The 24,669-nt window shown below is 41.4% G+C and overlaps 1 protein-coding gene across 3 annotated transcripts in view; it reads left to right on the top strand.

The window, feature by feature from the left end:
• LOC126248461 (cytochrome P450 4C1-like) overlaps positions 1–24,669 on the top strand; it is a 269,044-nt gene that overhangs the window by 2,401 nt on the left and 241,974 nt on the right. Inside the window, exons 2-3 of one of the 3 annotated variants that reach the window (XM_049949464.1) lie at positions 11,524–11,630; positions 11,743–11,917. In XM_049949464.1, the coding sequence (XP_049805421.1) occupies positions 11,906–11,917 (12 nt within the window). In that variant the 5' untranslated portion in view covers positions 11,524–11,630; positions 11,743–11,905. Of the gene's footprint in view, positions 1–11,523; positions 11,631–11,736; positions 11,918–24,669 lie in introns of all 3 variants that reach the window. The other 2 variants (XM_049949465.1, XM_049949466.1) reach the window with 2 other exon arrangements.

Here is a 24,669-nt window from a genome sequence, read left to right as displayed (position 1 = left end):
ACTGGGAAACGCTATTGTGACACTGTACTTCCCCATCTTTTCAGGGGTGCATTCGGGCCTGACTTCATTTTTATGGATGACAGTGAGCGACCGCATCTAACTGGAGGAGGATATTTTGGAACTAGAAGATAGTCAGTGAATGTACTTGTCTATCACCCCCCCCCCCCACCCTCTCCGTATCGAGGACTTAAGGAATGTGTTGGGGAGATGTTTCGCAGCACGTCCACATGCAACAATGACCATTCAGCAACCAAGCAACCATTTTAGTTAAACCAGGTGCACCAGGTTATCCTACTAGGACTTGAAGTGCAAACAGTTAAAATTTGTTTTTGCATGATCGCTGTTTTTGCAAACCACATAACTTGTTATGACGGTCGTTTCGCTTCTGACACATTTTATTTTGGTGACAGCAGAATTTACCATAATTTAGCAGTGAAAGCTAATTTTCGAACATTTTACAATAATCTCTCCAGCATAACCAGTTCTATCCACAGCTACCTTTTACAGATAACTTCTCTTAAGACATAGCTACAGATTTCCAACTCCGAAAACTTTCGCTGGAATACATTAGTGTAAGTAATATTTATTACAAACCTTACGAACCTACATGGAGACCGGTTTACATGATGCGATGGCGAGTGGAAGAGCATCCAGACCTCATAGCTTGGGGATGTTTGAGGTGTCTACTCGAGGTAAAGAATCTATATCAGAAGTGATATTCTACTCGTTGGTTAACAAAAGTTGATAATAATCAGGCAGTCATACCAGTTTCCTGAAACTTACCCAGGTTGTTTTTGAATTTATGCTCGCAGGTGCCTAAAATTATTAAAAGTTAGTAGTCACGCGAAAAAATATTATCAATTGCAAGCAATATACCACAACCAACACAGTTTCATGTTAGGGAACCCAGTACCAGTTTCTCGTTCAACGATGCTTTACGTAACTTTCAGTCTAATTGCAATTCCGACTACTTTAATAATATTATATCGCCAGGTTCCAGAACTCGACGTTTAGATTAGGACTAGGTCACTTGACTTCTAAACGGGAACTGACCTTCCATTCGTCATTGTCTTGTCCATTGGGCTTCCAGAATATGAGAGCCAGTCATAAATTACAAACTACTTCAGAAACTTCATCGTACAATAGACATATCCTTTTAGGTCAAGGTTAAAGTAATTATTTACGCTACAACGAAAAATAAATAGTAGTTTCCATTTGTAATTTTACAATGTATGACAGTACAGTATCGAAAGAGTATCTAGAAGTTTTGCCAGTTTTTATCCACAAATCTAATAGTCGCGGAAGAAATAGTCACACAGTCGACTGGACAGGCTGCTTTGGGTACTGGGAGCGTGAACTGACTGACGAGTATCCACAGACAACTGCCTGCTAACTGGTCATTTAAGACTATGGTAGGGGAAGGGAAGCAAGCGTCAGAGCACGAATTATTGAATGACTTCTGCGATGTAATTTTACTGCCAATGATGATGCTCAGAAAACTTCCGTGCGTTCCGCTCGCGAATATCATTAATGTACGTGGGATTCTCACCAAAACTGTTCTGTGGAGGAGCTCGAGAAAATGCAAGGTAGAGTTGCGCAGTACGTTATTTTAATTATGAATGAACATGGCAGCATCAAATACATGTTCGCTTATCTTCAGTGGGAAATTTATATCGCGGAGTGAACATGTCAATAAAATCCAAGGAATCAGTGTGTACAGAAAAACGTATATGTAATGGTTCATCTTCAGCGTCATTCGGTACTGAAACAAATAGATCCACAAAAGATACTGACATATGATTAAACCCCACTTCACACTGTGCGATGACTTGTGAGGTCTAATATGAATGCAGTAGATGCGAAACGTCTATTGGATATATTCTGCTAGGAATTCAACACTTATGGTGGAGCCTAGTTGTTAATGATCCTCACACGCCTCGTATTTCACGTTGACTGTGTTTACCGACTGTAATAAAATCCTGATAAAATCTATTACGCCGTCAATTTAATATTCACGTCCTGTTAAGAGGAAGGAAGATTGGGTTTATCGTCCCGTCGACATGGAGGTCATTAGAGACGGAGTACAAGCTCGGATTGTGTCAAGGATGGGGAAGCAAATCGTACGTGCCCTCGCAAAGGGACCATCCCGACATTTGCATGGAGCGAATCAGAGAAATCACGGAAAACCTAAATCTGGATGGCGGGACGCGGGTTTGAACGTCCTCCCGAATGCGAGTCCAATGTGCTAACCACTGCACCACTTCGCTCGATACGTCCTTTCAGATACTTGTAAAATTGGAGTTATATTGTTAATCTCTGTAACCGTATCAGGCAAGCCTTAATTTTTATGTTTGTAATTTCCAGCTCGTCAACTTCTAGCTGCATATGCTGTACGTAATCTATAAACTTGTTTGTATGAGTCTATGTCTCAGCGTGTGCTTGAAACTCCAGATCGATAATTGTGCGATCGCTAAAACTTGGTGTGGCACATTCTAGAAGCTTACGAACACAAGGAGCGAAGTTGGGGAATAGCTAAACCACCTAAATCGCCATAAGTGGGTTTCAAACTCGAGTCAGCTCTTCCTAATTTAGACCTTTCGTGATTTGCCTTCAAGTGACGCTTGGAATGGCTCCCATCTTCAAAACAAATACCGAACTACTTAGAACTTTTTCACCTGTCTCCTAATGTTTAATGGTTTCTGCCATTTAGGTGAAAAGTATAAACACACCGCCTCTATGAAAAAGAGCTGTCTGTATTGCTGGCGACCCAAGCTATAAGAACGCACAATGATGACCTGACTCACACCCAGATGCTTTGTCAGATGAGTGGGAGAGTTCAGCGACACTGTAGCCTGTAACATTCAGCTGCCCCACTTTCACTGCACAAGCTCCTTCGATGCTGCGCTCCTTCTGAAGACACATCCATATATTTTGAGTGACATTTATATAGGGCTATCCGGACACTTCTGATCAGATAGAGTATAATTGGAGGCAAATACATTAATGTTATATTCGTGATTTTTTTCAGAATGTGTCAATGCAGAAGTACATTGGTTAGAAAGAGGGCGACTGTAGCAGCCCACAGTTACCAGCAATCACTCGGATGAGTTTCACGGGAATTAAGTGCGGCCACATCGACTGTGACTGTGAAAATAAACATCAGGAAAGTAGTAAACCTTATCTTCGCTCTTGTACGCCTACGAAGCTAACGGATAAGGATCACTGAACACTAAAGCGCGCTGTACGAACCAATCGTTAACATAATAATCAACTGTGATAACATATTTTTATCTTGGAGGAGTATAAGCTACGACTGACATTTTTAGGATAAATTAAAATTGTGTACCTGAATTAGATTCGAATCCGTATCCATTGCCTCTTATGAGTAGGGCGTTACCAATGAAGATAAGGGTCCACACCTTCCTGATCGGCTAAAAGATTCAAGACATATTTCTGCTTTACTGTGCTGAGAATAAAAAATTTTATTCTGTAACAATCCTAAGGCTGTGGTTAAATCGAACTTTCCTCTTTTTTTCTTCTCCGAGAGGTGCCACTTGTTTAGCAGCCTAGCAGGAAAACTTCTATGCGGCTTGGAATATAAGGCGAGAAACCAGTCGGTAGGCGAAGGACGTGCTGGTTTAGTAATAGATTGTGCCCTGCGGCAAGACTCTAGACCCGCGTTCCGGAGAACGACTGAACAAGTCACCGTTCATTCATCTTGATGTAGGTTTTCCGTGATTTGCTTCTAAGACTTAAGCAAATGACGGAATGGTTCCTTTGAAAGAACAAGGCGGGTGTCCTTCTCTGTCTCTTCCCCCTCCAGGCTTATGCTTCGTCTCTAATGACCTTGTTGTCAATGGGGCATTAAACCCTAATCGTCCTTCAGTCAGAAGCGAGTAAACTCTTGATCGTATTCATGTCATAGCAAAGGGTTTAATATACACTCAAAACAGTTGGTATTTATACAGAGTAGATAATTAAATATCTTGAGTTTCTTTTTCTCGTAACGTTATATGTCGGTTTCAAATGTGGGAAATACGACAGATTAGTTATATGTCTTTAACTGTAGTCGTCACATGCACATACGCTGAGCGATAGGAATATTTTGCGGGCGAATGTGTTTTGTAGCCTTCTGGCTAGATCTGCTACGTTACAACTGGTATGAAATTCCGCGTTGTGCAAGATACAGCTAATGTATTCTCTCTTCTCTCACACTATCTGTACTATCTTGTGAGGTATGATATTGTATTTTACTGTTTGAAAAATTTTCTGAAACGATAGAAGATTTTGAAGATGTTCATAAAAAATGCAAAAAGATACTTTATAAAAATCGTGATAATTTTCGCACTTAATCTCTAAAAGTGCAACTACTGTCTGTGAAAGAGCTGGTTTTCAGCTATGTGATTTTAATGTCTGCTGTATTTTTTTAAAAACAAGAAAAGGAAAATTAAACATAAGGGTTTAACGTTTAGTCAACAAGGATGCGAGTGCAATCGGGTACAAAGTCGTGTTGAACGAGGGTTGAGAACACAGGCATTTCACTTTCTAAAGGAGCGATTGTAAAATTAGACTTCATTGGTTTAGAAGAACAACGGATGGCAGGCCATATTTTCAACGGAGGTCCACCAAATTGCAACACTTGTGTATTGACCACTGTGCCTGAAGAAATGAGGTAGAAAACTATCTTTAGAAATAATATAATGTAGCAATTACAATTACCTTCTATAAGAATGTTACAAAAGAGAAAAAAAGAGTCGTATGGCATTGTTGATGGGAGACCCAGAAGGCTAGTTAAACCACGTAATCGGAAGAGGTCTTTTTCTCATCGCACCCCATTTCCTTGCGAGATGAGTTGTGTCTTAAGTAGAGTTGCGCTATACCCAACTTGCGGTTCGGTACTTTTGGTATACTGCACAAATGACGTAGTAATGGTAGGATCACCGGTAGTATTGGTAGTACTGACAGGGAAAGAAACATAAATTAATACGGAAGAAAGAAAATGGGAGCCGACTACTTATCTTTATTTTGTCTGGATGGTTTTTTTTGCACATAATTTTCTTTATTTTTACCTCAAAATCCGTATTTTTCACGCTAAAAATCAACAATTTTCGGATAAAACGAGTATTAAACGTTGCAAATTTCAGTTTTGTCATAAATACATTTTATTCTTAAGTAACAGAGAGGATAATAAATACGTAGAACGATAATGTTCCGTCCGACCGATGTGGCCGAGCGGTTCTAGGCGCTTCAGTCTAGAACCGCGTGACCGCAACGATCGCAGGTTCGAATCCTGCCTCGGGCATGGATGGATGTGTGTGATGTATTTAGGTTAGTTAGGTTTAAGTAGTACTAAGTTCTAGGGGACTGATGACCTCAGATGTTAAGTCCCATAGTGCTCAGAGCCATTTGAACCATTTTGATAATGTTCCGTAGGTCACCTGACCCTTTATGTATTTTCACACAACTAGACGGCTCACTGTTTGTGGTTTTTAGGGGTATCTATCGAAACATTGACCGCATAGCAAAAACAGCAAGCGATCGTCATAAGGCAGCGCCGGATAGGTACGGAACACACCCAACGTACAGATGACGTGGGTACGACCTTAACTGATCTAAGCTACTGGGAAAGCTAACGTAGACTACGCTTACTTATGGTAGTCTATAGTAGCGTACCGTAATTTTACAACTCTAGCCTTAACTGTGGCTGCTGGGTGCAGGTGACTGTAATGGATGCGTGGATAGTGTAGTGTCATATTTGTGTTGGATGATGATGAGAAAAACTAGCTGTCGAAACCTGATGCCAGAGTATGACCTACTGCTCTCGAATAGCGCCAAGGGGACCGCTGGGCCTAACGTTCCCACGCGAGAGACTGGTCAACAACAGCGCACTTGTCCTCACTTCATGAGACCCTCTAGAGAGGTCTGGAAATTAATCCATGAATTTGGCATAAGATGTGATATTTGAGTCACCACATTTCTCCCGTTGTCGATCAAATGTTCGTACTGAAAATTTCTTTCCAGGATTCAAACGGGCCACTTGCAAGGCGAGCGTCACCAAACATGTGTGCGTTAGCGCCCTGGAAAGAGATGTCGACAATGGCAGAGGATATATTTTCTGCGTCTGTCGCTGGTTTGATTAAAATATCAACATAATTTTTAAACACAAATATTGTACAGTTTCGGCTATGTAGCCATGTTCAAGTTGGCGTAATCCATCCAACGGACTTACTTGGGCCACCACCCACATATTCATACGGCCATACATAGTTAAAACGTAGTAAGTTGGCTAGGCTTTATGTACAAAACTATTAACTTGCAGATCTCTGGCTTCTCCATTCGTACATTTAAGTTCTCAGTGTATATCGCGACAGGACTCACTGCCCTCCCCTTATTTCCATTCAAAACAAATACAAGAAAGCAACATCATTAGATATAAAAATATGTTTATTGTCATAAATCTCCTACAAGGTGCACAAGACACCCACTTGTTGCGGTGCTTGGCTGGCTAAGTAACGGGTCCGCACACGACGGTGTCTCCGTCTCCATGCTACCTGCAGCGAACAACGGGCTGGGTCGTCCAGGTAGACGCACCCAGCACAGTTACAACAGTTCCCGATAGGTAGCGTATTGTAATGGAAAGGTTGACCTCAGCGCTATTGGAGTCGTGAATGACGGCGGTCGAGATTAGACTTCTTGTACGCGCCTTTACTTTTTCTGACATCCAATGAGCGCTCAGTAGTTTTCCGAGTGCTCCACTGTGAACATCATAGCCAGTGCGAGCATTAAACTTATTTATAGTGCATTATTTACTGAATCTTTATTCGATTCATGGTTGATGATGGTGGTCGTAAGCGAGGAGCTGTACATAAGCAAGCGAGATATATTATTTGCAGACTACACGCTTTTTTCAAATGGAAAACCGTCTATGCGCGTACCGCAACTGTCGCTTGGAACTGACAACGCTGGAATCCCTGTCGGTGATTTGAACAGCGCAACCCGCCATTATTCGTGAATAGGACTACAGACGCCGGTAAGAATGGCAAAAGTGACTGACAGCACGCAGCAATTTAATTTTAATTTTAATGTTTTTCATACTGAAGGCTATTTCCATCACAAACGAGATTTACAACTGTCATGTCTTGATGTGGAAGTATTGCACACGGCTTGTGTTAAAATACCTACTCACAATGAAATTCATCACAACACGAAACAGATCATGGTGAAGAAATCCTCTGCAACTTAAAGTTTAAGTGTTAAAGAAATTCATTGACAAACAGTAGGAAGCAGTTTCAGTCCTTCCAGAACCAGGAAGGAGCCGTGGTTTCACCAATAAGTTTTCCTGCATCACATTCGCCAATTGTGTTCGGGAGGCCTTTGTGTGCCTGCTAAACCGCAAACTTGCCTGTTTCTTGAAAACCAAATATTTCTTTCGTCGCACTGTGAGTTGAGAAGATATAAAACAATCGCTAGTAACAGGGCACTGCTGAGAATGACTGCGCGACAGATTTTACATGGCTGGCTGCATCCAAAAGCTGCCTTTCTTGATCTCGAGAAGCTCTGAGACACTGATTTGAGATTACACGAGTGGGTCTTCCAAGTATATCTCCGCCTTCAGTCGCAACCGAGTAAAGACATGCTGTTGTTAAGACACTGGACTAGCAATCTGGAAAATTAGACTTCACAGCCACCTCCTGCCATCCGGATTTAGTTTTTCCGTGGTCTCCCTGAATTACTGATGGCGAATACCAGGATGAGTCGTTCGAAAAGGGCATGTGCCATTTACTGTACCGTAAGTAAAACACAAATCCTTCGGCCATTACCATTTTTCATTGTATACCGTATGGGATCGCTTTGAAGAAAAGATATTTCGAGGCTGTATCTGAACTGGAGCTGGAGCAACAGGCTGACAATAATCGCTGCCCCCCGTGTGCTGCCAGGAACGATTTTCGGAGTGTTACAACTAGTAGCGGTACTATGCATTTTATTTGTGACAAGAGAACAGTTCTGAATTTAAATGGCGACGTACACCTCTTTTTGGGTCAGAATGAATTCGTTTCTATCTTTATTTTATCTTAACCCTTCTCTTAAGTGTGTGTGTGTGTGAGAGAGAGAGAGAGTGAGTGTGTGTGTGAGTGTGTGTATGTGTGTGTGTGTGAGAGAGAGCGAGAGAGAGAGAGAGAGATAGAGAAGGCGAGGCGTGCTGTATTAACGTGCTGCAGTGGCTCAATCGCTTAATATCAAGGGGCCTGTTAGATTAATATGTCCCATCCATTCTTCCGATAATTTAATGTGATTTTCCTGTTTTGCAATGTATTCGTGTGTGTGTGTGTGTATGTGTAGGGAGGACTAACATGATCAAAGAACGGAATGTTACATACACACACATACGCAAGCCTATATGGCTACTGCGAGTCGTCTGGAATTTTTACTATTTGTGTTGTACTGAACGATGTCACGGTCACAGTAGTAGAGATTTGGTATTGCTAGCGATTGGACTATTTCTTTTTTAGGAGAGATATCTGATCTACATGTAGGAGATATACGGTAGGCAATACACTGATGGGCCTGTCTTTGCATGGTGATTTGCTGTTATGATTCTTGGGCTTAGGTCGAATTAAGCCCCGTCCACACTGAGTACGAGATGTTAACGAGAGAGTCATTGCAGATGTATGTCAGTACTGGAATAATAGTTTCAGATGTGCTTTTGATCAATCTGTATTTACTCCACAACAGCTCACTGCCTAAGACGAGATACCTCTCATTGGAAATATCAAAATATCCACATACTTTTGCTGGGGCATCATGGGTGACGTATTTCAGATTTCTCTTCTGAGTTAGGAGCAACTTTAGATGTGAATATCAGACTTGGAACAGAATATTCAAGTGGTCACAGATTAAGAGAGCTACACGAAGTGCGTATCTGACTAATGCATAATGGCTACGGCTACAGATAAGAAAAGGTCGTAACGGATTATTAGTTGGTCGACTTTCAAAGGCTGTATAGCCGACGGAAGTTTAGCTGAGCTCCATTTTCCTATCTTGTGTAAGTTATGCATTTTGTTATAAAAGGTCTTAATAACAAAAAACGCCTAGCATATGTCACAAATTACGATATTTGCAAATTTAAAGCAAATCAAAAAGATCTCCTAGCCACAGATGACACAGACGAGGCTACTATAAAGGGCGATCAAAAAGTTTCCTTTTGAAGGTCTTACAGTCCAGAATCAGTATGCTAATCAGGCAAAATTGCCGTGAACGTTGAGAAAATCATCAATCCGACGCAGTAGATTCAAGATACCCGTTTGATAAAACGTGTCCTGCCGCTTGAAGAAGTCGACCCTTTAAGGCCTTTTTTTCAGGAACCTAATGAGTAATAATCTCGAGGGTTGAGATCATAAATATACAGCGGGTACTCGAGTGTTGCCCACTTGAGCCGGCATAACAACGTTTGCTATATGGGGACGTGTGTTATAATGAAGCAACAGCATCCATTGCTGTTAGATGGTTTTCAACAGACGTTGTGCCCCATACACATTCTCCATTTTCCGATGGATGTCTACCAGTGTTTGTCCTTCGGTAGCCAAGAAAAGAATAACAGCATGTTGGTTCTCCTTGGACGCATTTGGTAATAACTTCGCCATATGTCGTGTTTCTGCATTTGCTGTACGCTCGTCGGAAAGACTCGAATGCCGTACTAATCCCTTTCCTACGTATTGGTGCTTATACAAGCGCACCCGAGTAACGCTACGCTGCGTATACGCTGCAGCAACGCCCTCAAACAGAAACTTTTTGATCGCCCGATACGTTATTACTCGGACAAATTGGCAAGCCACCAGACTCTCTGTGGAAAACTTGTTTCCTTTATAAACCACTCTTGCAGGGAAGGGGAATTATTTACATTTTTCTTAACATACTCCGAGCAAGCCTTACATAACAAAGTCGTAGGCGTGTCTGTATGCCTGTTCGTGCAAGTCTGACGTCTCACTGAGGATGGTGTTACTTGTGGTACAGAAAATAAATCACTTGAAAAAAGATTTCGGTAAAGGAAGTGACACGTGTTTTATAACACAGAATACAGTAAATGTAAAATGTAACCAGATATTTTCATATCTTGCTTCTGAAGATTGTCTAAATCCAAATTATTGCGATCGCATATTGCAACTAAAGAAATACCTATGTTTTTACGACTAATGCTACGTTTATGTTTAATGATGTACTATATCAAATAAAAGTGTAAACAACTTTATATTTCTGGAGCATCAAAACAGATGTAAAGAGTTGCTGCTTACATAAATGAAGGATGAGGAACGATTGTGATACAATCTAGTGATCTGTGGTTACCAGAGATTGTACGAATCACATTTAGCAACTCGCTGGTATTTCTGATGTGTGCTTCTAAAAAGTAATGTCTCTACTTAAAAAAATTACACGCACTGTTTTAACGTTTTGTAAATTATAGCATCCAAAATCACCAATTATCTTTCTCGTCACCACGATGATTTGCATCCGAACTAAACATTGGACGTATATGCACGTATCCAAAGATGTGAAGAAATTTTACACGCGCTACATTCGTGTCTCACTTTACAGCACCTAGGTTCTACGCCGATCAGTATGTTTGCCATTCCTCACACATGGTCCGTCTTAGACAGTTTCTGTGTTGCTTCATATACAAGTAGTAGCGTAGAGAGGTATTTAATCCGATTAATAACTTTCCACAAAATCCATTCGCATAGGAACAGTCATCATTTTTCAGACGTGACTGTGATTAAAGCCAAATCAGTCAGTAGCTTCAACAGGAAATAAGCAAGCCTCAGGGTGAACGAATCGTGGTTATGTCAGTTCGAATTGGCCTCGGAACGCCAACAGTACTGAGTGACCGTCGTGTCATTCTCAGCTAAGAGGCGTCACTGGATGCGGATTGGAGGGGCATGTGGTCAGCACACCGCTCTCTCGGCCGTTCTCAGTATTCATGTCCGGAGCCGCTACTTCTGTGAAGTAGCTCCTCAATTGGCCTCACAAGGGCTGAGTGAGTGCACCCCGCTTGCCCACAGCGCCTGGCACAACCGGACGGTGACACATCAAGTGTTAGTCAAGCTCCACAGCGCTTAACTTTGGTGATCTGACGGGAACCTGTGTTACCACTGCCGCAAGGCCGTTGACGCAGCGGTAATGACCACCGAAAAGCCGTTGAACATTGGCGCTCCAGGTATATCTAATCTGCGACCGCGAGTTCGACTCTAGTCCACCACGTGCTGGTGAAACGCCAGAAAAATCATCAAACAAACGTCGGTCAAAGAACCCGAGACAGAAGCCAACAGGCTGTTTTTCTTTCATTACCCTCTCGGGAAAGTTTGTTCATATCAACAAAATAAAAAATTTCACAAATTTTCAAACAGCCATGGTATGGCGAGTAATTTCTCAGATTTTGTAGGGCCAGACTTACGTTGTCTTTGTGTGGCAAAACAACTATTTTATTTAAAACAATTACCGTTTTCTTCTACATCATTTTGGTTTGATTAGCTTGACGCGTTGCCCTTGACATACGAAGAGCCTAGACTTTCTTACAAGTGGAGACTAATACGGCTAAGAAATTCTCACCTCATTCAAGGACATCCAAACTCAAGAAGGTAAGTAAAAAATTCGCAACCATCTATCCTGGTTTCGTTTTAATTTGGTGTTTTGATCTGGGATACGTTGAAAATCGTCAGGAGAGTCTTCTTAACTATTTCTAAGTTTCAGGTACCAACGTATCACAAAAACGAAATTCCTAATTAAGAAATTGCAAATCGAAAATATGGACGCACTGATAACAACACGGGCTACAAGTCAAACAAAGAGATGGGCAAGGAAAGTGACGAACTGAATAACTGGAATTAATTACGGCGGACATCATCTTTGGAAGATGTCGAAAAAGGTTAGTACTGTAATTTATTTTTGTACCGTAATGAAAGACAGTATTGTAGACCGTGTGAACAACTTTCTTTTTTTTGTATGTGAAGTGTTCCGACAATAATTAGACACGGAAAACCAGGGGGAAGTAATTAATGATGATTTACTTTCAAATGACAACATGGAACTTGATGGTGGCCATAGCGGAGCGGAAGTAATTTTGAACAACAATGACGATCTAAACCAGAGTAGGGAAGAAGAGGCAGGTGGTGGAAATGCTAGTAGCACTTCCAATCTAATCTGAGGTCTCTATAAAAAAAATATTACAGTTTAGTTGAAAGAAAAGTAGAAAGTGCTGAGAAACTTAACGAGAGTCAGAAGATGGATTTAAGAAATTTTCATGGGAATATTTTGATGCTTTTAATGAAAAACCAGGAAGAGAAAACAATTACCCGTGTAAACTTAAGATACGATGTCACGAAGTGTTTTTCGTTAAACTTTATGGAATACCTGTGTGTAGAATGGTGGCTGCAGAAAGGGAATTCCAAAAGATTGGAAGTTGGGGACATATAGAGAGGAGCTGCAGTGAATACAATAACACAGCGGTTGTAGTATGTAAATGAGATGGAGGGATAAGGCTTGTAGTAGATACCAGACACTTAAATAAAATGTTTGAGAGAGAAACTGACCATCCCGAAAATACAGACGAACTATTTCACGAATTTAAAGATGTAACCTACATAACTAGTCTTGATCTCACCTCAGACTCTCACCAGGTAACATTGGAAACCAATTCTAGGATGCACATTGCCTTTCTGTACAGTGCCAGATTTTATCAATACTGTGTTCCACCATTTACATTAAACGTTTCTCTAATAGAGTTTATCTGAGGTATAGGTTTTGTTCTAGGAAAGGAATTAAATATTAAAATGACAATTTAAGGGGGTGATATTTTTGTTGCTGGTAAAAATTGGGAAGAGCATCTTGAATTATTAAGAGGAGTAGGGGAAAAGTTAATGTCTGCCTGCACACATCTCATTAAAGCTGAAAAAGTGTAAATTCGCTGTGAAACATCTGAAACTCTTTGGTCACAGTATTATAAAGGAAGAAATGTTGCCTGGAAGTGATAATACACTCCTGGAAATGGAAAAAAGAACACATTGACACCGGTGTGTCAGACCCACCATACTTGCTCCGGACACTGCGAGAGGGCTGTACAAGCAATGATCACACGCACGGCACAGCGGACACACCAGGAACCGCGGTGTTGGCCGTCGAATGGCGCTAGCTGCGCAGCATTTGTGCACCGCCGCCGTCAGTGTCAGCCAGTTTGCCGTGGCATACGGAGCTCCATCGCAGTCTTTAACACTGGTAGCATGCCGCGACAGCGAGGACGTGAACCGTATGTGCAGTTGACGGACTTTGAGCGAGGGCGTATAGTGGGCATGCGGGAGGCCGGGTGGACGTACCGCCGAATTGCTCAACACGTGGGGCGTGAGGTCTCCACAGTACATCGATGTTGTCGCCAGTGGTCGGCGGAAGGTGCACGTGCCCGTCGACCTGGGACCGGACCGCAGCGACGCACGGATGCACGCCAAGACCGTAGGGTCCTACGCAGTGCCGTAGGGGACCGCACCGCCACTTCCCAGCAAATTAGGGACACTGTTGCTCCTGGGGTATCGGCGAGGACCATTCGCAACCGTCTCCATGAAGCTGGGCTACGGTCCCGCACACCGTTAGGCCGTCTTCCGCTCACGCCCCAAAATCGTGCAGCCCGCCTCCAGTGGTGTCGCGACAGGCGTGAATGGAGGGACGAATGGAGACGTGTCGTCTTCAGCGATGAGAGTCGCTTCTGCCTTGGTGCCAATGATGGTCGTATGCGTGTTTGGCGCCGTGCAGGTGAGCGCCACAATCAGGACTGCATACGACCGAGGCACACAGGGCCAACACCCGGCATCATGGTGTGGGGAGCGATCTCCTACACTGGCCATACACCACTGGTGATCGTCGAGGGGACACTGAATAGTGCACGGTACATCCAAACCGTCATCGAACCCATCGTTCTACCATTCCTAGACCGGCAAGGGAACTTGCTGTTCCAACAGGACAATGCACGTCCGCATGTATCCCGTGCCACCCAACGTGCTCTAGAAGGTGTAAGTCAACTACCCTGGCCAGCAAGATCTCCGGATCTGTCCCCCATTGAGCATGTTTGGGACTGGATGAAGCGTCGTCTCACGCGGTCTGCACGTCCAGCACGAACGCTGGTCCAACTGAGGCGCCAGGTGGAAATGGCATGGCAAGCCGTTCCACAGGACTACATCCAGCATCTCTACGATCGTCTCCATGGGAGAATAGCAGCCTGCATTGCTGCGAAAGGTGGATATACACTGTACTAGTGCCGACATTGTGCATGCTCTGTTGCCTGTGTCTATGTGCCTGTGGTTCTGTCAGTGTGATCATGTGATGTATCTGACCCCAGGAATGTGTCAATAAAGTTTCCCCTTCCTGGGACAATGAATTCACGGTGTTCTTATTTCAATTTCCAGGAGTGTAGACTGGCTACAGCGAAATTTCCTTCCCTTGAATAAAAGAAGTTAAAATTATTTACAGGGTTAGCTAATTTTTACGGAAAATTTGTAAGGAGTCGGGCTTTGAATGCACCTTGTTTGAATAATCTTTTGAGGAAAAGTGTCATATGGGTATGGAGTAAGGAATTAGAGCAAGCGGTTATGTGATGAAATTCTACGCAGACCAGATTTAACATTACCGTGTTGCCTAATGTCTGATAGTAATGCTAGTGGAGTAAGCTCTCTTATTTGAGGAGAAAGAATAGGAAGACAGAAAATCATTCTAAAGCATTTGCACGCATGACATAACAAAAACAAGAGAAGAATCACACTGTAACAGAAGAAGAGTTGCTAGCAGTATCGTGGGCTTTCACCAAGTTTGGAAACTATTTATTAGGACATAAAAGTATAGTGTATTCTGATCATAATGTTTTGAGTTATCTGCAGGAATGCAGGTTGCATCACAGTAGAATTACAAGGTGGGCACTTATCTCCGAACAGTTTCATTATTCAATAAAACACCTAAAAGGAAAGGAAAATGTAACTGTGATGCACTGTCTAGATTACCAGAAGGAGGTAAATGTGCAGAGAGAAGAAAGGTATTTTATGATTATTTACATGAAAGGAATTAAGTATGAAAGGGAAATTAGAAACACCTGTAATGAGATAAAGAGGAACCTTAACCACGATGAAAACTGGAAACTTATAAAGTGTCTCATGGGACAGAAAGGTAATAAAAAAGTGGAACATTACTATAAAGTTTATAAAGGAGTGTTATTTAGGAGAAATCGTCCAGACGGTGATAGGTGAAGTTGTGTTATCCAGAACAGTGTATTGATAGTGTTACGAGGTATGTACAAAAAAAGTTGCATACACTGTGGAACTTTGAATTCCACAAGATCCAAGAAAATTAATATATTCACAACTTAATCAAAAGAGTCAGAAGTATTTTCGCGACTTGTGACAGATGTTAACATGTAAAATTCATCAACCTAACTAGGAGAGGGTTCATGAAGAACATTAATCCAATGAAGCAGATTGAACTAAAAGGAACTGATTTATTTGGGCTGTTACCAAAAGCCAAAGGAGGCACAGTCACATTTTTGTTATGTTAGATCTATTTTCGGAATTCATGACGTTGAGGAATTCTGCTACATGGGTAGCAAAATAACCCATGACAGTTGGACCAAGGAGGACATAAAAAGCGGAATAGCACTGGAAAAAGAGCATTCCTAGCCAAGAGGAGTCTACTGTATCAAACTTAGGTCTTAATTTGAGGAAGAAATGTCTGAGAATGTACGTTTGAAACATAGCATTGTACGGCAGTGAAACATAGACTGTGGGAAAATAGGAGCAGAAGAGAATAGAAGCATTTGAGATGTGATACCACAGAAGAATGTCGAAAATTAGGTGGACTGATATGGTAAGGAATGAAGAGGTTCTCCACAGAATTAGAGAGGAAAAGAATATATGGAAAACACTGACAAGAAGAAGGGACAAGATGATAGGGAATCTATTAAAACCTCAGGGAATAACTTCCATGACTCTGCGTTGAGCTGTAGAGGATAAAAACTGCTGTCAAAGACAGAGATTTTGATACATCCAGCAAATAATTGAGGATGTAGGTTGCAAGTGTTACTCTGAGATGGAAAGGTTGGGACGGAGAGGAATTCATGGTGGGCTGCAGCAAACAATCAGAAAACTAATGGCTCAAGAAAAGTGAAACCCTATAAAAAGTAACCAGGAAAATTATAATACAAAATATTAAAAAAAAGATTATTTTGAAGAGGAAGGCATCCCAAAATCTTATCCATCTGATAATGGAGGTCAGTTTATGTATATGCTGTGAAATAGTTTTACAGAGGAAGAAAATACAAAACACATATTAATGTCAGCACAAAATCTATCAAATAATCCCACTGAAATATTCGTGAGAGAAATTGGGAGACTATGTAGGACCTACTGCAGTAGAGAGCAAAAACGTTGGATTGAACATATAAGTGGTTTTCCAGATACACTAAATCGCTTGCAACATTCAGCCACTGAATTTTCACCATATGAGTTAATGTGTGACATAAACCTGCTTATTTAATTAATGAAATCATAGAATTCACTGCAAGCAAAAGTGTAACTGAACAGGAAAGAGAAGAGTGATCCAGAAGAATATAAACAGTGTAATATTAGTAAGCAGAGACGTGATAGGAGGGTAAAAGTAACACAGTTTATGGTACAAGATCTGGTTCTTGTGAAAACCAATGCAAAGTCAAGGGGAGTTAGTGGAGAAACCAAAAGATACTTGAGATTTATATTTGATGATTCGAAATAATAGAGATTCCTCATCCAAATGCTTATAGGTTAATTAATTTCAAGTCAAGGAAGTTATTTTGGTTAAGAAATATTGTACAGCTGAAGCCATATGTGTGACAAAAGCCGTTTAACACCCTCTGTCATTACAAAAAATAGTAACATAATGTAGATGAGTACAAAATTTTTTTTATGTTTTTGAAAACATTTTTCCAAACCCTCAGAGGGATGCATCTTCTTTATGCATTAAGTGTGTGGCATATACTAGATCCCTAGCCATGCAGTTCGTACTGCAAAATTTCATGGTGTCCAGAATCACATTATTCTTTATTCTGTCCTGTAAAATACACATCTCTCAGTATTTTCACACTTCTATAATACACAGCATCATGCAGAGTTGGCTTTGTTATGTAAAAACCATGAATGGAATGAGAGCCGTCTGGGGTGGCCGAGCGGTTCTAGGCGCTACAGTCTGGAACCGTCGCGACCGCTACGGTCGCAGGTTCGAATCCTGCCTCGGGCATGGATGTGTGTGATGTCCTAGGTTACTTAGGTTTAGGTAGTTCTAAGTTCTAGGGCACTGATGACCTTAGAAGTTAAGTCCCGTAGTGCTCAGAGCCATTTGAACCAATGGAATAAGAGATGATATATGCTTCTTTATATTATCACTATATATATATATATATATATATATATATATATATATATGTGTGTGTGTGTGTGTGTGTGTGTGTGTGCTGAATCACTCATTCTTGTTGAACTATGGAACTGTTTATTGAGCTGCTTTGTATGTTTGTTACAGAGTTAAATGATTTAATATATCTACATACATACTACACCTTCGTAAAACTGTGGAACTGTAAGCCACAAATATACACTACATATGATAAATAACTGATAATACTTCTCTGTTTTTTCACCTGTGATGCCGTTACCTTTCAAGAGGAGCATACCATTTCTGATGACACAATGATTACTGTAATTATAAATACATGATTTTCCTGTTATTGGTTTATAAACAGAAGAAATTACCATGTCAAGCATATACTAACTACATACCGAAGTGAATTATCAATACATTTAGTTACCAGTTTATGTTGTAAACTTTGGCTCGACCTACATGTATCCTCATTGTTAGAACAAAATACCCTAGATGTTATGAATTTCTGCTATGTACTTGCAGTAGCTAGCTGATAATGTACTGACATTTTTGAATTTTGATTTATGAAATATTCAAAATTGTAAGATTTTGCATCAGTCGTTTGATACTCTATAAACATCTTGTATTGTATTCTGATTCAGCTGTTTGTGATACGGACTATGTGTTGTTTCAGAGAAGAACAAACCATTTGACAAGACTCAAGGAGACGTGAGACGCCTTCTGATCACCAGCTGAATTCGAGTTCCCATTGTACTAATGACCCATAGATATGAGAAAGGACATGGAGAAAATAAATTTGTAAAATGAAGTAACCTTTAATAATTTATGTAATGATATTATGTATATACCTTTTAAAATAGTTCTTTACCTAATATACGAGGTGTGGCTAGAAAAAAACCGGACTAGTACTGGTGAAACAATAAAACGAATGCAATAAGGCTGAAAGTCGCGTGGCCTGTCACGTGACTCTCGCTCCGCCTACTGCTCGAGTTTCATCTGCCTCCTGCACTCAGTCTGCCCGTGGCGTCTGTTTTAAGTAGTTGACGTTTTGTCTGTGCGTCGGAAAATGATGAGTGTACAGAAAGAACAGCGTGTTAACATCAAATTTTGTTTCAAACTAGGAAAATCTGCAAGTGAAATGTTTGTAATGTTACAACAAGTGTACGGCGATGATTGTTTATCGCGAACACAAGTGTTTGAGTGGTTTAAACGATTTAAAGATGGCCGCGAAGACACCAGTGATGACACTCGCACTGGCAGACTATTGTCAGCAAAAACTGATGCAAACATTGAAAAAATCGGTAAACTTGTTCGACAAGATCGCCGTTTAACAAGCAGAGCAGTGTCTGAGTTAACAGGAGTTGACAAGAAAAGTGTCGAACAAGTTTACCGATTTTTTCAATGTTTGCATCAGTTTTTGCTGACAATGGTCTGCCAGTGCGAGTGTCATCACTGGTGTCTTCGCGGCCATCTTTAAATCGTTTAAACCACTCAAACACTTGTGTTCGCGATAAACAATCATCGCCGTACACTTGTTGTAACATTACAAACGTTTCACTTGCAGATTTTCCTAGTTTGAAACAAAATTTGATGTTAACACGCTGTTCTTTCTGTACACTCAACATTTTCCGACGCACAGACAAAACGTCAACTACTTAAAACAGACGCCACGGGCAGACTGAGTGCAGGAGGCAGATGAAACTCGAGCAGTAGGCGGAGCGAGAGTCACGTGACAGGCCACGCGACTTTCAGCCTTATTGCATTCGTTTTATTGTTTCACCAGTACTAGTCCGGTTTTTTTCTAGCCACACCTCGTATATGTAATGGGTTATTTGGTAATACTTCCCAATCTGTAACCGAAACAGATGCAGATATCAACATTATTGTATAACATACCCCTCTTCTCATACAATCATTCTGTGGTAAAGTCTGGCCCATACTTTATATATTTGATAGCTTTTGGAGGTGTAAAAATGCAGACTGTGACGATTCTTATTGGAAACTGCGATTATGACTGTATGAAAGTAGCCGATACTCTCTCGCTAAGTTTACACTATGTAAAACACATAATCAAGGACTGTAACATTATAAATTCAATATATGTATGTGATGATAATATCTGGAATGTAATTAAGATAAATTGCACTTACAAATTCCACGCACATAAACCTGACTGTAATAACTGTTCAGATAAGGGTAGAGATGCAGGTTTCATGTTATTATCAAAATTAAACCTGTATTTACAATTTCATTGAGATTTCTACCTTAAACATTATTGTGGAAAGGTATGTCATGTAATTTGGCGATAACTGTAATATTTTGGGATGTTAATTATTCTAGAAACAGTGTAACAAATCGTAAATCGGAATTCTGTAACTTGTTTTAGAAAACCGATCAACTTTTACTTGTAAACATCGAAATTACTGTTTGCAACAAAGAATGCTTTCATATTTCAATTTTCGGAACATATACAAAGACCAGCAGCAACAGCTGTGGTACGGTGAGTCTCAGATTTCGTGGGGTCAGTGTTACATCATCTTTGTGGCGCAAATCAACAACTTTATAAGCAATTAACTTTTTCTGCCAAATCATTTTTATTTGATTAGTATGGTGGGTTGCTCCTGGAATATAAAAAGTCCAAACTTCCTTATAGATGCAGGAAAGAGGTACTCACCTCCATCAAGAACATCTAAAATCAAGAAGTTATATAAACTGATTCATAGCCGTATAACCTAGTTACATTTTAAGGTGATGATCAGTATTTGTCTGGGCGGACTCCAGCTATGTATCGCAAAAACGAAGTTGTAAATATCTACTGAAACACCAGTGGAAATGTGCGAACTCGTGTACTTGCTCTCCTTTCTGTGCAGACAGAGTCCACTAGTATCTGTCAACAGACTCGAGTGATGAGTTGTCATTTAAATGGGTAGCGGAAGAGACTCACAACGTACGGAGTCGGCGAGTTCGGAGATGGCGTCACAGAACCGACTGCCGAGTTTAAAGTCAGTATACAGAGCTCATTTACGATCTCTAATGAAGGCACAAAGCATGGAGAAAACGTCACCTGGACTACTGAGCTGTGGTACGCGATGGTTCGTCCCAGTGGCGGTGTACAGGTACATCGAAAAGCATATGAGACGATGCATCCTATTTGCCAGTTGGGTACATTTCGGGCAGGTGGTTAAGATGTTCTCATATGGGAGGTGTCTGTGTACAAGACCGTAAGAAAGGGTGGTGATGTAGGCCCCAACCAAGGGTGTAGGCACAGATGGGACGCAAAAACTGACTGAAAAATATAGGAAAGAAAGACAGTTTAAGAATTTCCTGGATGAAGTGGTTGAGTTCTCCCACCCCTCGTGTTCTTATCTTCTGCCTACGAGGAGAAGCCTGTCCCTCAGCCTGCGACTGTAAACATATGCTGTTGTATCAATGTTGTTTTTGCAATGTAGTTTCGTACAAATAGCATCATAACGAAAACGTCTGCTACTGAGAGACGACTATAGTCGCTAACGTGGGTTGTGGCTACACTGTGCTTGATTCACACAGCTTGCACCTAGACAGTTCGCTCATGGTCAGCAGTAGACTTCTAACTACTACTTGATTGGTGTTGTATGATCTCAAAGATCGGCGAGTGGGTGCTGGAGCAAATATGGTATCTGATCGAAGACTATAGATTTCCGCCGACTTCTACTGACCGAGAATGGGATCGAGAGGCGACGGTAGAAGATGCAAGATAAAAAGGTGGAGGGGATACGTAATTTACGAGGATGCTTCAAACAGTAAGATACGCATGTCGTTCCATATTAAGACCATTGCGCAATAACAGTGGTGCGTTGACAGAAAAGAGCATAAATTCTGATCTTCCTGTAGACGCAGTTCTGGTGCGGTACGGAAAACAGGTGCATCACAGTGTGCGAGAGAAGTGGTCGCGGAAACTGGAAACGTACTCCAAAGTGGAAGTACGAGGGACAGCATGATTCGTGTAGCCAAAACGTCTGAACTGCACATAGATTCGTCGTGACATTCTGGCGGTATATGGACCAAATGCAATGTCGCTTTCAGCAGTAGTGAAATGGTGCCAATAATTTTACCAAGGCTGATGTCTATGTGCTACGAAGGCCATAGATATCGACGACAGACGGCGATGTACAGGCAGTGGAGGAACTGATTCGCAGTAATCATATATTTTCTGATGATGAGGACGTTGACGTAGTGGTTCTCGAATGGCCCCGTGACCAAGGAACGGAATTCTATCGTCAAGGAACGATTGGTAGAACGTCCCGAGCGTTGTTTACAGGGACTTGATGACTATGTTTAAAAATAGTGTCGTGTATGTGTGTCACATTCAAGTGTGCAGCATTTAATAAATGTTACTTGGCTGCCATAGCAATGTGTAACTCACGTTTTGAAATCCTTCGTACTTGGAGGGACTCTTCCCAGGTTTCCGTTGGTAAGATTCAATTGTTTTTACAAAGTTTGTACAAATTGTTATTAAAATCTGCGTAGAAAAATTACAGACATGTAGTTTTACAGGAGGAGCACAGCTTTGCCTGTTCCGCCTAGGATAGAAGCACATCACTACTGTTCTGCTTGTATACCATTTGCTTCAGCATGACAAATCGTACCTATTCGCTCCCACATCGGCAGAATGGTTTGAAGAACACCCCATAGACATGAGGCTACACGTGTGTCCATCTAGGTCTCCTCGATTCAGTCCTGTCGTGTACGTCTGAGGCGCCATCAGTAATACGTACGCACATAGGACTCACAAAGGAATCATACACACGAGTGACACACTTTGCTCATCCTTCGCACGACTGTAGTGGGTACTTATTCGAGAAGTCGAGGTGCAAAGCTTTACCAGCCTGAATACCACAGGAGAGCGCCATTGTCGAGCAGTGCGTTAGCTCAATCTCTGTCCTCAAATTTCCTCCACCATTGCGGTTCGAACTGGCTACCACCATCTCGAGTGTCTGGTAGCCAACTTAGATACAAATGTTGATTATTTGTTGATAAACTTGGTGCTCATTTTCAAAATGTTGTTCGATAATAAACAGCAAGTGAGGAACAGTTCATACCTATACAAAGATTGTTTTCCATATATGTGACCTTTAACGACTATGTATCTATAAAAAGCGCAAACATAACTAAATGTAGGAAGAAGCTACGTTCTCGCTTCCCGCGCCCGGGTTCCCGGCTTCGATTCCCCGCGGCGTCAGGGATTTTCTCTGCCTCGTGATCACTGGGTGTTGTGTGATGTCCTTAGGTTAGTTAGGTTTAAGTAGTTCTAAGTTCTAGGGGACTGATGACCATAGATATTAAATCCCATAGTGCTCAGAGCCATTTGAACCATTTTGAAGAAGCTATGGACAAATAAATCTTACATTACTTTATTTTCCAAGATTAAAAGTATAAGATCGTACGGACTAAAACAGGTGCATAAGTCAGTAATGGCACAGACTATTGCGGTATATAGAGAAAATAAACAAAATAACTGGTGAATATGACGAACAAGCAAAAAATGGGGCAGAAGCGAGGAAGGAGTCAATGGAATGTAGGTGAGCAACAATAATACTGTTTACAACTACTGTCTTATTCTGTGAAAATATTAACTACGCTAAACCCCATGCGTGTTTAAAATGTTTACCCTGGCCCAGGAAGAGTGGGACACACCTTTAAGACCCGAGCTGAAACTATTGTGCACAAGAGAATGACAAACGCGAAGAATCTATGGCCCTAGTTGTGGATCCTAAAGTGGAGTATCAAATCTAATATAAACGGATGGTGTTAAAAGAAGCAAGTTTTAGATGCACACATTAATTTTTTCAATTAAAAACACACATTAAACTCATTTGACTATGAAAGAACTTCCATTAATATTACAAAATGTGCCCTAGATGAATTATGCCAAGTTAGCCCAATGATTTTCCGCGTTACTTGAAGTTAAATGAGAATGCTTTAGACGCAAATGACGTTCTAAAATTACTCACGAGACTTTATTCCAACAGATATGCCGACTAAGGGTTTTCCTGCGATGCCACTGCTGCTAATAATGCTCACCATAAATATTCAGCATACAACGTGCAGAAAGATGCCATCGTGCCTGTGTCTCTGCTGTACAGCTCAAGGATCGAGCTTCCGCCAACAGGAACTCTGGCCCCAGATCGGCTGCTAACAAGGGAACCTCCCCATCGCACCTCCATCAGATTTAGTTATAAGTTGGCACAGTGGACAGGCCTTGAAAAACTGAACACAGATCAATCGAGAAAACAGGAAGAAGTTGTGTGGAACTATGAAAAAAATAAGCAAAATATACAAACTGAGTAGTCCATATGCATGATAACCAATATCAAGCACAGGCGAGCTCAGGAGCGTCGTGGGCACGTGGTTAGCGTGAGCAGCTGCGGAACGAGAGGTCCTTGGTTCAAGACTACCTACGAGTGAAAAGTTTAATTTTCTATTTTCAGACAATTATTATCTGTCCGTCCGTCCGTCCGATGTGAGGTAACTGCGCCGTAGCATGGGGACGCTACACCTAAACCGAAAAATTTGAAAACGTTAAAAACATATGTTTTGACAGAGCACAGGGAAAACTGTGCGACTGTGAAACTGTTCCATTCATTTGTTGCAGTTTACGTGACAAACTCTTATGGTTTCATCACTTTTTGGGAGTGATTATCACATCCACAAGAAAACCTAAATCGGGCAAGGTAGAAGAATCTTTTTACCCATTCGCCAAGTGTACAAGTTAGCTGGGTCGACAACATATTGCTGTCATGTGACGCACATGCCGTCACCAGTGTCGTATAGAATATATCAGACGTGTTTTCCTGTGGAGGAATCGGTTGACCTATGACCTTGCGATCAAATGTTTTCGGTTCCCATTGGAGAGGCACGTCCTTTCGTCGACTAATCGCACGGTTTTGCGGTGCGGTCGCAAAACACAGATACTAAACTTATTACAGTGAATAGAGACGCCAATGAACGAACGGACAGATCATAACTTTACGAAAATAAAGAAAGTAAACTTTTGACTCGAAGGAAGACTTGAACCAAGGACCTCTCGTTCCACAGTTGCACACACACGGGACCACGGCGCTCCTCAGTTCGGATCATCCTTTATGTTGCTTATCTTGCGCATGGGCTACTCAGTTTGTATATTTTGCTCATTTTTTCCATAGTTCCACACAACTTCTTCCTGTTTTCTCGATTGATCTGTGTTCAGTTTTTCAAGGCCTATCC

Source organism: Schistocerca nitens, chromosome 3, assembly GCF_023898315.1.
Source record: "Schistocerca nitens isolate TAMUIC-IGC-003100 chromosome 3, iqSchNite1.1, whole genome shotgun sequence".
NCBI lineage: Eukaryota > Metazoa > Arthropoda > Insecta > Orthoptera > Acrididae > Schistocerca > Schistocerca nitens.
Note: the sequence above shows the minus strand (reverse complement) of the source record. Positions and strands in the feature narration are given on the sequence as shown.